The following is a 14,894-nucleotide window of genomic DNA, read 5'->3' on the forward strand; positions in this document are numbered from 1 at the left end:
TTTTGTTTTATCACAACAACAATCATGACAAAATTGTATATTTGATAATAAAAATACGAGTTTTCCGGTTTCATGTCAGTTTTTGAATATGATTTGGACTGGATCACACATATGGGTATATGGATCAGCTCCAAATTTTCCGTGGTCAGTATTTGGTTTTCTATGGGGTTTTTTATTCAGTTGTTTTCTGTTTTATTCATGGCGTTAGAGTTTAATTTCGACTTATGATTATGTATATCCCCGTGATATTCTTCGCCTCTGTTTGAAAAAAAACGAGTTTATGAAAACCGGCAAAATAAGAAACCAGTCCACAAAACAATACATAGTAAACTACAGAATGAGCAATACGAAACCCATCAAAACGAGGTTTTATTTCACGTACTCCGGAAGAGTAAGACGATTCTAATCCATCAGAGGCATCTGTCACGAACACATATCATCCAACAGAAGTATGCTTTTTCAGTTGTCTGTGTTTATTATTTCCAAACCATAAATACGGATGTGAATTACATTTAACCAATATGTGTCTTCCCTTTCGATATATGGAAGCATAAAGTGATAATATTTTTAACTAAGTAAAATAAATTCAAATGTTCGCAAAAGATACTACCGTTTTAAGTTCTCATCAGATAGGACATGGTTCGTTCTAACACACATTACAATACAACGCATGATCACAAGAAGCCTGCTTACATATTGCAAGCGTCTCTAATTTCTTTCACCACCTTTTTCTACATACAAATAATAAATGCCTGCCTGCACCAAGTCACAAATATGACAGTTGTTTTCCATTCGTTTGATGTGTTTGGGTTTTGGATATTGCCTTTTTAAAAAGGGACCTCCCCATTTATATTTTCCTTGGATTTCGGTGTTTTTGATATTTTAGTTTTTGTTATCCATTAGAAAAGTTATACGAGAGTGTCACACTTGGTCTGTAAGCGTTAGTAATATATATATAAGTTAAATAGTGATCAAATGTACAAGGATTATAATTTAGTACGCCAGACGCGCGTTTCGTCTACATAAGACTCATCAGTAATGCTCATATAAAAATATTTATAAAGCCAAACAAGTACAAAGTTGAAGAGCATTGAGGATCCAAAATTCCAAAAAGTTGTGCCAAAAAACGGCTAAGGTAATCTATGCCTGGGATAAGAAAATCCTTAGTTTTTTTTCGAAAATTCAATGTTTTGTAAGCCGGAAATTTATAAAAATGACCATTTCATTTTTTGGATATCATAAAGACATTTCATTTTTTTTTTATATCTGTTCGGTATTATGTAAATTATACCATAACTTTAGTTGATACTCTGGGCATGTGCAAAAGAGAGAGTTCACAAAAACTATATAACTTAGAGTACACCGAAAAAAATCCACAAAATATGGAAAACCTGTTTAACACATCACAGCTTTTCGATGTAAACATTTCAAATTGTTTATTCTTATCATTTCTTAAAATAGTTTTGATAACAATAAGCATTGCAGACCTTCTACAAAAAGCGGCGGGTATTCAAAATCACAAACCTTAAGCACGGAGAGTATATAAAGGCACCTCTAGAACGGTTGATAAATCAGTTAGACAAAACTCACCGACAGTGGTGGCTTCATTTATAATGACGTCGGATAACGTTACAGGGGTTAATTCATTAAATAAATATATAAAGTTTTAATACGATATGCCTATCTACGTTATACGTAGCATGTTACTTACATAACGAATTTCGTAAAGCTTCTCCTCGTTGTAAATTGCAACGCAAATTGCTATTATCTTTAGAGAAAATAAGTTTTCTGTTGATTATCAATGAATCTGAAACCATGTCATACGATAAAGCTTGTAAAATATTTCTAGAACAGAACCTCTGATTTATAGTGTCTGAAAAACAAATGCAATGAAACTGTCATGTGACGGACGAACACCGGAGTCAAACTTCGCTCTATCCGTCGATGCGGAGGTGTAATCACTCCTTGCAAACAGACTTTAAGAAACTCATTGAACATACCAGGTTGATAGTTTGGTACGACAGTCGAGCGCAGTGGTGTTAAAATCAAAACAGTTTGAGGGTGAAATCAAATGCGAAGTTGAATATCATTATAACTTAAAAATGTAAATGTCCGAAAAGTTGTCCCAAATATGGCTTTTTATACCTGGGGCAAAACTGATTTTGTTTTTCATCAGAAATGCTTTCACCCAATACAAAACATTCGAACATCAGAGTTTTTTTTTCTATACAGTTATTTTACAAAAAGAAATAATTTGTCATGTAATCATGATGGCTAGTATTTATGATTTATAATATAGAAAGATAAAGGCGAAAGTTTATGCACACATTTAACGTGTTTATATGAATCAAATATTCAGTCTATAATCAAAAAGTCTTTCAGGTTTGGATATCAGAAACATAATGTTCATATTTTATTAATTGCAATTTAGATAAACCCGAACTTTATTATGCTGTTCGTTTGGCAGTATATAAGCATTTGAAATGAAGAATTTTTGTATCCAAGTGAAAACAAAATATAATCGCTTTCGATATTATTTACCTGCAAAAATGTTCAAATTTTCAAAACGGAGACAATTTCCACCTATATCTATATCCTAATATCTATTTCTCACAGAAAAAAAAACTATATAAAATAATAACGCATAATTTTCACTTGGAATTGGATAGTAAGTTTTTTATTTCATGTTTTGCATTTTAAATCAAAATAAAAAAAAATCTACCTACCTTAAATCCGGGAAAGCTGAAGATTATATCTTCGCCTGTGTTGTAGATACCCGCTCTGGTAGGTTATATATACATAATTGTACTCGAAAATAGGCGGGAATACATTTTCAATTTTATTATAAAAATAACAAGTTAATAACAAAAAATAAAAAAGGTTTTCTCTGACTGTTTGCCAATAAATTCAAAATCTTATATGCACCAAAGTATTAATACAAAAGATATACTTCAAGTTCCTTATACTATCACATGTATCAATAGCTAAAACAAAATTATCATTCAAATAAGAGTGTGTTTATAATACACGGATGCCCCATTCGCACTATCATTTTCTATGTTCTGTGGACCGTGAAAATGGGGGTAAAATCTCTAATTTGGCATTAAAATAGGAATGATCATATCACAGGGAACATGTGTAATGATTTTCAAGTTGATTTGACTTCAACTTCATAAAAAACGACCTCGACCAGACCTTTTAATAACACGAAAACTATAACCTGAAGCGGGACATACAGACTGACGAACGGACGAACAAACGAACGAACGAACGAACGAACGAATGAACGACGGACGCAACGAAAAAAAAACATAATACCAATAATTGGGGCATAAGAATAAAGTTAAATATATGAGATTTATTTCAGGTTGAAAAATCACCTTTAAAAACAAAGACAATTACCTGTGAACTTCAAATATTACCTCCCTTTACAAGATATCTTTTTTCTATTATCTCAATTTTCACATATATCTTTAACATTTTCCGTTATTATGAATATCAGAGGAAAATTAATAGTATAGTTCTTCTCTCAGATTGTTAATTATATGTTTTAGTCACAGATGGATGTTTGAATTGCAAGTCGATGAGAATCAAATGCAAATATAACGTACCACGTGTATATTACTATTGTGAAATATAGCCTATAAATTCAACTCAATTAATGTATTACATGTACTCGCTTCGGCAGTACATATACTAAAATTGGAACGATACAGAGAAGATTAGCATGGCCCCTGCGCAAGGATGACACGCAAATTCGTGAAGCGTTCCATATTTTTTTATACATTTTCGTTGTTCATATGACTTCCTTGAGTATTAAAACGCAGAAGTGATTGCACCCACTCTCTAACTTTTTAATGGGAACGTGAACTGGTTTAGGATAGAAATCGCAAAAAAAAAAAAAAACATAAATAATTTGTATGTTCTATTTAAAGAATAATAGACAAGTTCTGTGTTACATGGACTGTGTGCATAAGCGAATTTGGAGGGGTGGGCAAGGGCACCGGGCCCCCCTTTTTGGGAAAAAAATTGGTTGCTTATATAGGGAATCACTGAAGCGTGACTGGAGCGGGCCCCCTCTTAGGTCAGTCAGTGGGCCCCCACTTATGAAAATTTCTGGATCCGCCACTGGTGTGGATATACCGTACATTACAAAAAATGCGATGTTTTCTTTTATCATTGATGAGAAAAAGACGACACAGGTTTCCTATTATAACAAAATCAGATTCATCATTTCAGCAGTAATTTTTATTCACCCATGTTTCGCAATCGCATTAATTATTCATTGTATCTTTATCAGTAATCTGCTATTTGTAATTAGATATGTACAAAAAGTATGCATTTATTTGTTAACTTACTAAGATATGGCACAGAGTTTGCTTTGCTGAATATTTAAATGGGAAAGTGGCAGCGGCTGAGCTTAATGTGTAAATAGGAAAATGGCAGTAATATATGGCGTTCTGTGCACTCATTTTCCTGTTTGAAAATTTTTTATTTCTTATTTCCATTCTTGCGTCATCGTCTTTGCGGTGTTGATTAACCGAAATGAATTATAAATATTTACTGTGCACGTTTTTGGTTTCAAAACGTACACAATTAAATAAGGTTGTATCCTTCCTCTTACTATCGAATTTATTATGATATGATTATAATCTTAAAAGATATATGATTACCAATAAGTGTGAGTTAGTCGTAATTAAGAAAAACTGACCGAAGACAAGTTTTGTACGCTAGATGCGCGGGTTTCGTCTACAAAAGGTTTGTCAATGGCGCTCGAAAAAAACCCAACCCGAAATTTAGTTAGCATTTCGGGTCAACAATTCAGGAAGGTTTTACTAAGCGAGTAAGGTGATTTATTCCTACGATAAAACCTCCTCGGTATTTTAAACACATCATAATAATACAAGACAATAAAAATTATTCGTTTGTTTGGTCTGTTTTAGCTCTTGATTTTGTCATTTGCATAATGGGTTTCCATTTAGAATTTTCTTGGAATTCTCGGTATTTTTGTTATTTTCCTTTTTTCACTTGATATACCTTAAAAGGCCTATGGTTAAGATCTAAGCGACAAGTTAATCCTCACCTGACAATGTTATGTGCATGTCCAAAAGTTAGCAACATTGTCGTCAATAGTAGATGTATGTCACATCTAAATGTGTTTCGAAAATATGACAATTTGGTCGAAATAAGGATGTTAAATTGTTTCTGTTCAGAGTGTATAGCGTTTTAGGTTTACCAATTGTACACATTTGGTGCTCATCTGAAATGTTATTGATGCAAAATTTTTATTCGAAACGCGTGTTTTTATTTTAAACCAGGGCATAGGTATGTTCTTAGACAATTAAAAACACAATTTTGAGGGTCTGTTTCATATGTCCATTTTGATTGTAAATGATTTAATCTTTTAGAAGTTTTTATTTGATCGCTGTTGACCAGTCATCTACTAGAAAAATTCTATGCAAAAAACGTGTAGCTATTGGCGAATTAAAAAACAAAGTTGAATCAATTACAACAATGTATCTATTATGAGTTTAAAATGAACGAAGAAATGCATTGCATCACATTTTTCGTATTCCATTATTTTTTTAGACATTCCATGTACATCTATGTTCGGATAAACGTTCAATTTTTGGATTATAAATGTAAAACAAACAACCATTATGATAAAATATTACCAACGCATATGAAAAAGTAGATAACTCCTAATTTCACTAATGCGTATGTAATGATTAGTAACTCAGTAGCATGTCTACAATATATTTGCGAAAATGACCACAACGTTGCAGTGATTTTAAGAAGTGGTGTTCTTTACGCTTTGTATAATCATTAAGACGTGAAATTATCCTTTAGACGTCAAGAAAGTACGTTTAATCAAAACTTGCTCAATTGAAAGACGATAAATTAATTTCCACCTTTTTTGTTCATGTGTGTTTTCTGTCATGATAGTAGGTATGTTTACAAATATGTGTAATGGTATGATTAAACAGTTAAACTTGAAGATCCTGAATTCTACTGACTAAGGTGGTTATGTGTGTTGTGTTTCTGATGAATGTATTCGATTGATATTACACAAATATATGTTCTGCACATTATTAGTACAGGTATCGTATAATCATAAATATTTCATATACTTTCAACTGGCCAACAGAGTCTGTTGATTTTGATATTAACCTTAAAGGTAATAATAATGTACAAGACAGATGCCACTGTCGGTGGACGTTTCTTCCCCGAGGGTATCAACAGCGCAGTGTGTTGGTGTTGACATGAATATCAATAATGTGATCATTTTTATGAATTTCCTGTTTACAAAACATTGAATTTTTCGAAAAGTTAAGGATTTTCTTATCCCAGGCATAAATTACCTTAGCCGTATTTGGCACACCTTTTTGGAATTTTAGATCCTCAATGCTTTTCAACATTTTACTTGTTTGGCTTTATAAATATTTTGATATGAGCGTCACTGATGAGGCTTATGTAGACGAAACGCGCGTCTGGCGTACTAAATTATAATCATGGTACATTTGATCACTATATAATCATGCCATTGAATTGCTGAAAGTTTGCGTTATCAGTAAAGTAAAGACTAATTTTAATACAAAAATAATATAATTTAATACCAAAAAAACAATGCATAACTATGTTAATAAAATAATAAAAATAGTCAAAACTATTGTATAAAATGAATGGAAAATTAAAACAGATTCCGAACCGTTCGTATGTGAAGATTTTTTAGTTGTTCCTTTAGGCGAGACTGTTGTTGGCATTTCAGGTAAGTCTATGAATAGTTTATCTATTATATGTATAAGTCCATTGGATGATAACATATTAGCATGTACTATTCTTGATTGAGTATTATTCCACTTTAGAAAAATTTCTGAAACAAGAAAATAAAATGTTTTCAATATGTCAGAAATAATTACATTCTCTTTCTCGTATGAAAAGAAAACTAATTGTCAATGTAAAAAATATACATGTATGTTATTTATACATTTAGTTGTTTCTGACAAAAATAATCATCATATGAGTCGTAATTGTTTTCAATATTCGGGTACCTATCCTTTAGGCAGGATAGTATATGTTTTTGATGTTATGTTTTAGATGCTATTATATTCTAAATGCAGTACATCGTATTATTGTCCTAGTATTTATTAAGATAGTATTACCTAGGAAGAAAACAAGTACAGTATTAATGCTCTAGTGCTCCCGGTTTTTTATTTGGTCACTTATGAGTCCTTTGCAGAAGTTTCTTGCACCTCGCATACACATTTCTAAGCCTGGTATCTTTGATGAATTAAAATTTAAAAATAAATGTGTGTATGCTCTATTTGACCCCTTTATGATTTAATGTACTTATTAATCTCTTTTTGTTCTTTCTGTCCATTTAGTTATTACACAAACCTATAGAAAATATAAATGCTATATTTTGTTTGAATTTAGTCATATAAAAATTATGATTTTGATAGATTAATAATATGTTGTGATTTTCGTATTGAAGCGACAATAGTGCTTTCGTATCATACTTTATCATTTATATTTGAACTTAACCGTTGAAATATTTTGGCTCTATTTTTAGATTCGTTTTGTTCAAACAGCTCCTTACACTGTCATTAGATTTTAGATATCTCGTACCGAGTTCCTATTGTTGATAAATCCAAAAATGCAATTTGGACAAACGCAATTTTACAAAGTTTTGTTTTATTTTGCTTTTTTATTTATCTGTTTGCATTTAATTGGATGTCAAGTCAGACTCTACAGTATCACCAACACGTTCAGGAATCAAATAGTACGTACCATTGTCAATAAATTCAGTAGTAACATTATTTTTCATTTTCCATCCCTGTGATATATCTTTTATTGTTAGGACATGTTCTTCTATTACATGGCGTGCGTAGAACTGAAAATATAAATATAAGATCTTGCATCATTTATAAAATAGGGACGAAAGATACCAAAGGGACAGTCACAATCATAAATCTAAAACAAACTGACAACGCCATGGTAAAACATGAAAAAGACACACAAACTTGACACAACATAGAAAACTAAAGAATAAACAATACGAACCACCCACCAAAAAACCAGGGGTGATCTCAGGTGCTCCTGAAGGGTAAGCAGATCCTGCTCCACATGTAGCACCCGTCGTGTTGCTTATGTTAATAACAGGACAACTATTCAACAAAGACCAAAGTACCGGAAGTTAAATAATTATCAGTCACTCTACTGATTTCTACACGGTAATAATTTCACGGAAAACATAATATTTAACAGCGTTCTTAACGAAATTATAAATTGGACAATTTTTGTAATCATATAACAGGTATAACAAGTGTCATATGAAATTACCAGATGCAATTTAGAAATTCAATTTTAGAAAATTTAATGTTAACTTTCAAAAAAATGTGCTAAATAATTATGTACCTCGTCCTTCTCTTGTTCTGTAATACTATCTAAAAAATCAACTGCTGCTTTAGAAAGACTGTCAACAACAAAGGCTGCAGGCAGAAATAATGTAAAATTCCTATCAGGTTGTCGAAGTTTGTCACCACTATCAGAGGGCCAAAACCGCAACATGTAGTTAAAAGCATGTCTGAAAAAGTAATAACAGTATGCATACAACATACATATGACATTTGATGCGACTGTCATACAAGTGAGAGGTTAAGCGCTATAAAACCAGGTTCAATCCACCATTTTCTAAATTTGAAAATGTATGTACCAAGTCAGAATATGACAGTTGTTGTCAATTCGTTTGATGTGTCTGAGCTTTTGATTTTGCCATTTGAGAACGGACTTACCGTTTTAAATTTTCCTCAAAGTTCAGTATATTTTACTTTGTTCTGCAGCGATTACGACGGTATTAGAGGAGCATAATATATTAAACAAACTCATCATAGATACAAGCATTAAGGTTTTGATTTATCTGCAAATACACTCACTGCATCACATGCATGCATCCGACTGTTTCTATAGAATTATTCTTTTTATTCGTTTTTGGTAATGTATACGACTGTTTTTTAAGCGTAATAAATAAAAATAAACGATGAAATATAATCATCCAGTTAAGAAGATATGTACATAAATTGTTCTGAAATTTATGTATTTATTTCCCGTCATATAAAAAGTGATGAATTCAAGTAAATCACATTTTAAAAATACGTACAAGTAACTGTTATCACTCTGTATCTCTTGAATCAAAGTTTTATTATTAAAGTTCAGCAGGCCATCTATCATATACACAATGCCATTACTACAGGCAATACCGTCTGATATGATGTTAAAATAGTAACGTAAATTACTGTAACCAACATCAATAGAATAACCTGGAAAATAACAAATATAAAATCAATTCAGATGTTCTACCTTCATTAAGTTTAAAAGTTTAATTAGAAGTGATCAAAATCAAAGAATGTTATATTATAGAAACTAAAACTAATGTGATCTTTCATTTTCACCAAGAGACAAACGTAGGTAGTTATAGGGTAAGATATATAACTCCAAGTATGTTCAGATATATCAAAATCAACCTGTTCAATTATTACATTTCCAATGTTTCTTTGTCACATAGTTACTGAAAAATGAATTGACAACACTGGCATAGTTCTAGAATGAAGAAGACCTATCATGAGTTTTGAACAGCGGTACAATGTATATAACTGTTCAACATTTTCTGCCTTTAAAAAAGGACACTATATAATACTCTCTGGTAATGTACAGTACTATGGTTATATATTTTGACTACTTTATGTATTGTGTCTGTTTAGTTAACGCATCAATGTAAATATTACGGAATTTCATGAGACTGTCATCAAAGTGAAAGGGTTAGCGCTATCAAACCAGGTTTAATCCACCATTTTCTACATTTAAAAATGCCTGTATCAAGTCAGGAATATGACAGTTCTTGTCCATTCGTTTTTGCTGCGTTTGTTATTTGATTTTGCCATGTGATTATGGACTTTCCGAATTGATTTTCCTCTAATTTCAGTTTTTTTGTGATTTTACTTTTTTATACTCACCTATGGTTTGATTTGTCATTGAAAATGTAATGTTGTTTTCTGTCACGTTAACAGCACCTTTGGGTTTTTGTTTACTTAGATATTTCTGGTCAATTTTTAATCCCGGCAGGACATGACCTAGGTACAGCTACAAAAATGGTTGTTATATTTATTTGAAAATTGATTATCTACACCCGACAAAAAGTATTGCAACACTTCCATTGAAAACAATGTAAAATGATATGAATGTAGAATGTGTACAATTTGCGTTTTACCAAATACTTTTGACCCCGTTAAAGTTTCGAATTGAATTTGTGTCATTAACTTACCTTTCAGGCAAAATTAAGACTAGACAGACGCATTATAAGAGCTGTACTGAAAAAGTTATTCAAACTTTGTCTTGTCTTCTATACCGACATTTTATAAAAGTAATTTTTACAGCAAACTAAACATCTGATACAGAAAACGAAAAGAAAGTTAATACCAAAAATTCAATTATAAAACATAAATTAACTAAAAGTATTTGGTAAAACCCAAATTAGACACATTCTACAATCATGTCATTTAACATTGTTTTCAACGGAAGTGTTGCAATACTTTTTTCCAGGTGTATACATGTTATAGTCACACTGAGAAATAACCATACATCAAATTAAACAAAACAGTTCTTACATTGAAGCATTAATATTTATTTAAAATGTGCACAATGTTCATTTCTATGATGAACATCAATGTGTTTAATTTTTGGGCAACATTAACAAAATGATATTGATGAATATTCAAAACATATAATTTATAGTTCAAATAACTAACATTAGTCTCTTTTGGTAAAGGGTATTATATTTACAGTTGGTGGAAATTATTAAACAAAATATGAACAAGCACATATAGCTGTAGAGACTTACAAATTATTGATGGAATAATGATTATCCGTGTAAAGATTCTAGTTAAATTTGCAACAGAAACGTTTCATGTACAGTACAATGGTATGTAATGTAGATATATAAGAGGGAATAATAATTACCTGTGTTAAAATTGACGGGTTTGTAGTTATATTTGCTAGTGATGAAGGAGATGGCACAAAAACTGTCATATCTTCATCAGATGCATCAGACAAATCATGAAAGTCTTCATTTTCAAACATCATATTAAAGAATGGTCTAAAAAAATGTTTAACAATTATATAAATAAAGGCAACAGTAGTATACCGCTGTTCAAACTCATAAATCCATGGACAAAAAACAAAATCGGGGTAACAAACTGAAACTGACGGAAACGCATAAATATAAGAGGAGAACAACGACACAACACTACAATGTAACTAACACACACAGACACGGACCAAGCATCAGACAAAATCCCACGAGAATAACAAATATAACATCAAAACCAAATACATGAATTTGGGATAGACAAGTACCGTGACACGTCTTATCGCAATGTCAATACAATCATCTGCATATTTTTGTTATATGAATACAACGAACATTTTTTTTCTTGAATGATTTGTTATTTCAAATTTGTTTCTGAAAATATAATGTTGTATTTATTCTTAAGGGTATACGATACAGTTACAGGGGAGGTAATGACGTTGGTAACGTAAAATGTTATTTTCGCGACGTCAAACTGTGACATATCGGGAAAAGATGCATTTTCGACTTATTTTTATCATTCAAACTGTTTTAATTTGAATACGAGTGCATGGACCCCTACTTTTTAAAATGAAATTTTGTTTCTTTTTGCAGGGAGATTATATGGAGCAAATTTTATAAGATTGTAAATAGTGCAATCTTTTTAATTTTGATAATCTACAGCAAAATATGACGGTTTTTTTCTCAATTCATGACCATTTGATAAATATGAGTTATTTCTGAATAAAAAATGCATAAATTTTTAGCATAATTTGTGTTTATCTTTTAAAACAAAAAAGTTATTTCTTTCTTTCGAAAGGGAAAATACGGCCACAAATCCTAATTTTGAGCAAATATACAAAATTTCGACCTCGTTTAACTCAAAAAGTAGCACATGAAGGTATATTTTTTATTACATATTTGATTAAATCAGGCAAAAAATAGCCTTTATGGAAATTTTCATCAAACTGTAAATACGAGATCAAAACTTATCGTATGCCCTTAATGAACCTTTTATAAAGTAAATAAGTACATGTAAATTTGTCAAATAAGCATAAATTATGACCGTATTACATAGTTTCTGCTTCTTATTAATTTATCTGCTGTATACGTACATGCATGTTTTTAGAAATATACACTATTTCAGCTATTGCAGCGAAACAGAACGACGACATTCATCATAGCAATATGAGCATCTCTCGATTTTGTATTATTTAATGGAATGTAGCCACAATTTACTCTTTCAAATTACATCCATTTATTAGTTATTTTACTCTCTTTTGTCACTTCATTTGTTCATTTTGAAACGAATCGAGTTGTAGAAATACAATTTTCTCATATTTTTCGAGGTTCTTTAATTGTTCGATTATAAATTTAGAAATTATTTATCAACGAAGGTTTCAACTCCCTCGGACAAAGTTGAATTTAAATGGATTTTACTATGTTTTATGTCCCTTTTTGTCATATAGCTTTTCAAATGTTGTGGCTCCTATATATCTTTGGTTTACAAATATTCAGCTGTGAACTTTTCTGATGAAGGTTATTCCATAAAATCGCTTCGGACGCAGGAGATACAAACAATTGATGTTGTGAAACAAAAAGATGACATATGTCTCCTTTATTTCAATATGCCTGGATTAAGAGTATTCACATAGAATATCGCCATTTTTTTTATCATTCAATAAAAATATTATATTAATTTTTTAATATCTTACATCAGTCTTTTATCTTTTGACATAGTTTCTGCTACCGTAAAATATGGATAATAAAGTAATCTGTCCACCATGTGAATAACACCGTTAGTAGCCATTACGTTACTGGTGGTTATCTTTGAATGAACATTGTTACTAACCAAACCCACTGTAAAATAAATAAGAATACATTTTAAAGTATAGAAGTACAACTGTGTTACAATAAATAAAGGCAACAGTAGTATACCGCTGTTCAAAACTCATAAATCTATGGACAAAAACAAAATCGGGGTAACAAACTAAAACTGGGTGAAACGCATTAAATATTAGAGGAGAACAACGACACAACATTAAAATGTAACACACACAGCAACGGACTAAGCATTAGACAAAATCCGATGAGAATAACCAATATAACATCAAAACCAAATACATGAATTTGGGATAGAAAAGTACCGTGACACGTCTTATAGTAATGTGAATTCACACTTAAATATAGGATGTAAAATATTTCAATCGAAGGAGAACCTCGAAATCTCGACCTGATGGTTTCATAAAGGAGGTTGAATTATTCTTGTGTATTTGAAATATTTGTGAAAAAATCTGAGTTTCATTAATGGCACTGGCTACGGTTACATGGAAATGTAACAATAATAAAAATATTATTGTTACATTGGAGACTAATTGCCGGAATGCAAAGTTGGGTGAGGAACCGATTAATTACAAATGTAACAATAATTCCTGAGGCTACGGTTACATTACGTTATTGTTACATGAAACAGCAATGTACGCTAGATTGATTAAACTTAAATCTTCTATAGTTGTATTGCTTCATTCTTTCATATGTACTAAACAATACTTGTAATTTAATACTGATAAATAATAAAATATTATTATTCAACAAATGGTGTACAACTTGAATAGTTTTACTACGTATTAATGGTTTTGATGTTCTTAAATATACTACTCAAGATTAGGAGTGTGACTGTCAAAGGCGAAAAATATAGTTCAATGGTTTCACTTTTTTGAAGTATTTAACTGCACACCTACTCTTATTACTGTCATTATACTTTGGACCAATTTTGTTTATGGTGAAAAAATAAACGAAACTGAAACAAGACATACATTTCATACAACTTTATAACTTGACGCAAATTGATAATCAAAAGCAAAGTTTGCTTACTGTAACTTAAATACTAAGAAATTATGTATGTACACGTATCCGTGGAGGACGTAATTTCGGTCATCAAAAATGTGTCGGACTTTAAAAACAACTTACTGGATTTGTAGAAATTGTCATTGTAAATAAAAAATTACAGTAAATAAATTGTATGTTATAAACGTATGTAATAAATGTCCTCAACTTTTATTATTAAGTACATATTACTAGTCCCATCGTACATTGCGTTTTTTCATGTAACAATAACGCAATGTAACCGTAGCCTCAATAATTATTGTTACATTCGTAATTAAACAGTTCCTTACCCAACCATGCATTCCGGCATTTAGTCTCCAATGTAACAATAATATTTTTATTATTGTTACATTTCCATGTAACCGTAGCCAGTGCCTTCATTAATTGGTATTCATTTGATGACAATTCGATTTCGAGGATTTATTATTTCTAGTATTAACTAGTTGTATCTTTTCAGAAAAAAAAAATGGTTGTTTCTTTCCTCCTTACCACAAAATGACCGTGTCATAAATGTGCATTTAAACATTTTTTATAAATATGTAGGAATTCTTCAGATTCGTGTGCTAAACAAATGAATAAATTGTTTTTTTTTAAGATAGAAAATCCTTTATCAATAGTTCGTGTTCCTTTTAATATCTTATACTGTTTTACTTCAGAAATGTATATACATTTGATTTGTAATACTATACCTGTATTGTTAGACTTTCTTATGTAAATTGTGTCTTCGACAGATATAAGATTTTGTTCAGCGTATAATTGTTCAACTAAATGACTACCGGATGTTACGACGTGAGCTTGAAGAATCTGAAAAATTAAGATAAAAATATACATCTCAATATTGATCTGTGTTTGTTCATTACTTATTTACGTCACAGTTTAGAATGTA

At 30.9% G+C, this 14,894-nt stretch overlaps 1 protein-coding gene and 1 non-coding gene across 4 annotated transcripts in view; one reads left to right on the plus strand and one right to left on the minus strand.

The window, feature by feature from the left end:
* Positions 1-3,672: 3,672 nt before the first annotated feature.
* On the plus strand, positions 3,673-3,779 carry LOC139496474 (U6 spliceosomal RNA). Its single transcript, XR_011657672.1, has one exon. It is a non-coding gene; the product is annotated as a U6 spliceosomal RNA (small nuclear RNA).
* Positions 3,780-6,587: 2,808 nt separating this feature from the next.
* Positions 6,588-14,894, minus strand: part of LOC139495598 (periostin-like) — a 57,849-nt gene continuing 49,542 nt past the window's right edge. For all 3 annotated transcript variants that reach the window (XM_071283880.1, XM_071283879.1, XM_071283878.1), the window contains 8 exons: positions 14,698-14,812; positions 12,838-12,982; positions 11,017-11,152; positions 10,014-10,140; positions 9,161-9,320; positions 8,419-8,587; positions 7,792-7,894; positions 6,588-6,874 (listed from right to left, as the gene is read on the minus strand). In XM_071283880.1, the coding sequence (XP_071139981.1) occupies positions 6,636-6,874; positions 7,792-7,894; positions 8,419-8,587; positions 9,161-9,320; positions 10,014-10,140; positions 11,017-11,152; positions 12,838-12,982; positions 14,698-14,812 (1,194 nt within the window). In that variant the 3' untranslated portion in view covers positions 6,588-6,635. The remainder of the gene's footprint in view (positions 6,875-7,791; positions 7,895-8,418; positions 8,588-9,160; positions 9,321-10,013; positions 10,141-11,016; positions 11,153-12,837; positions 12,983-14,697; positions 14,813-14,894) is intronic.

The sequence above is a fragment of the Mytilus edulis genome, chromosome 11, assembly GCF_963676685.1.
Source record: "Mytilus edulis chromosome 11, xbMytEdul2.2, whole genome shotgun sequence".
Lineage (NCBI taxonomy): Eukaryota > Metazoa > Mollusca > Bivalvia > Mytilida > Mytilidae > Mytilus > Mytilus edulis.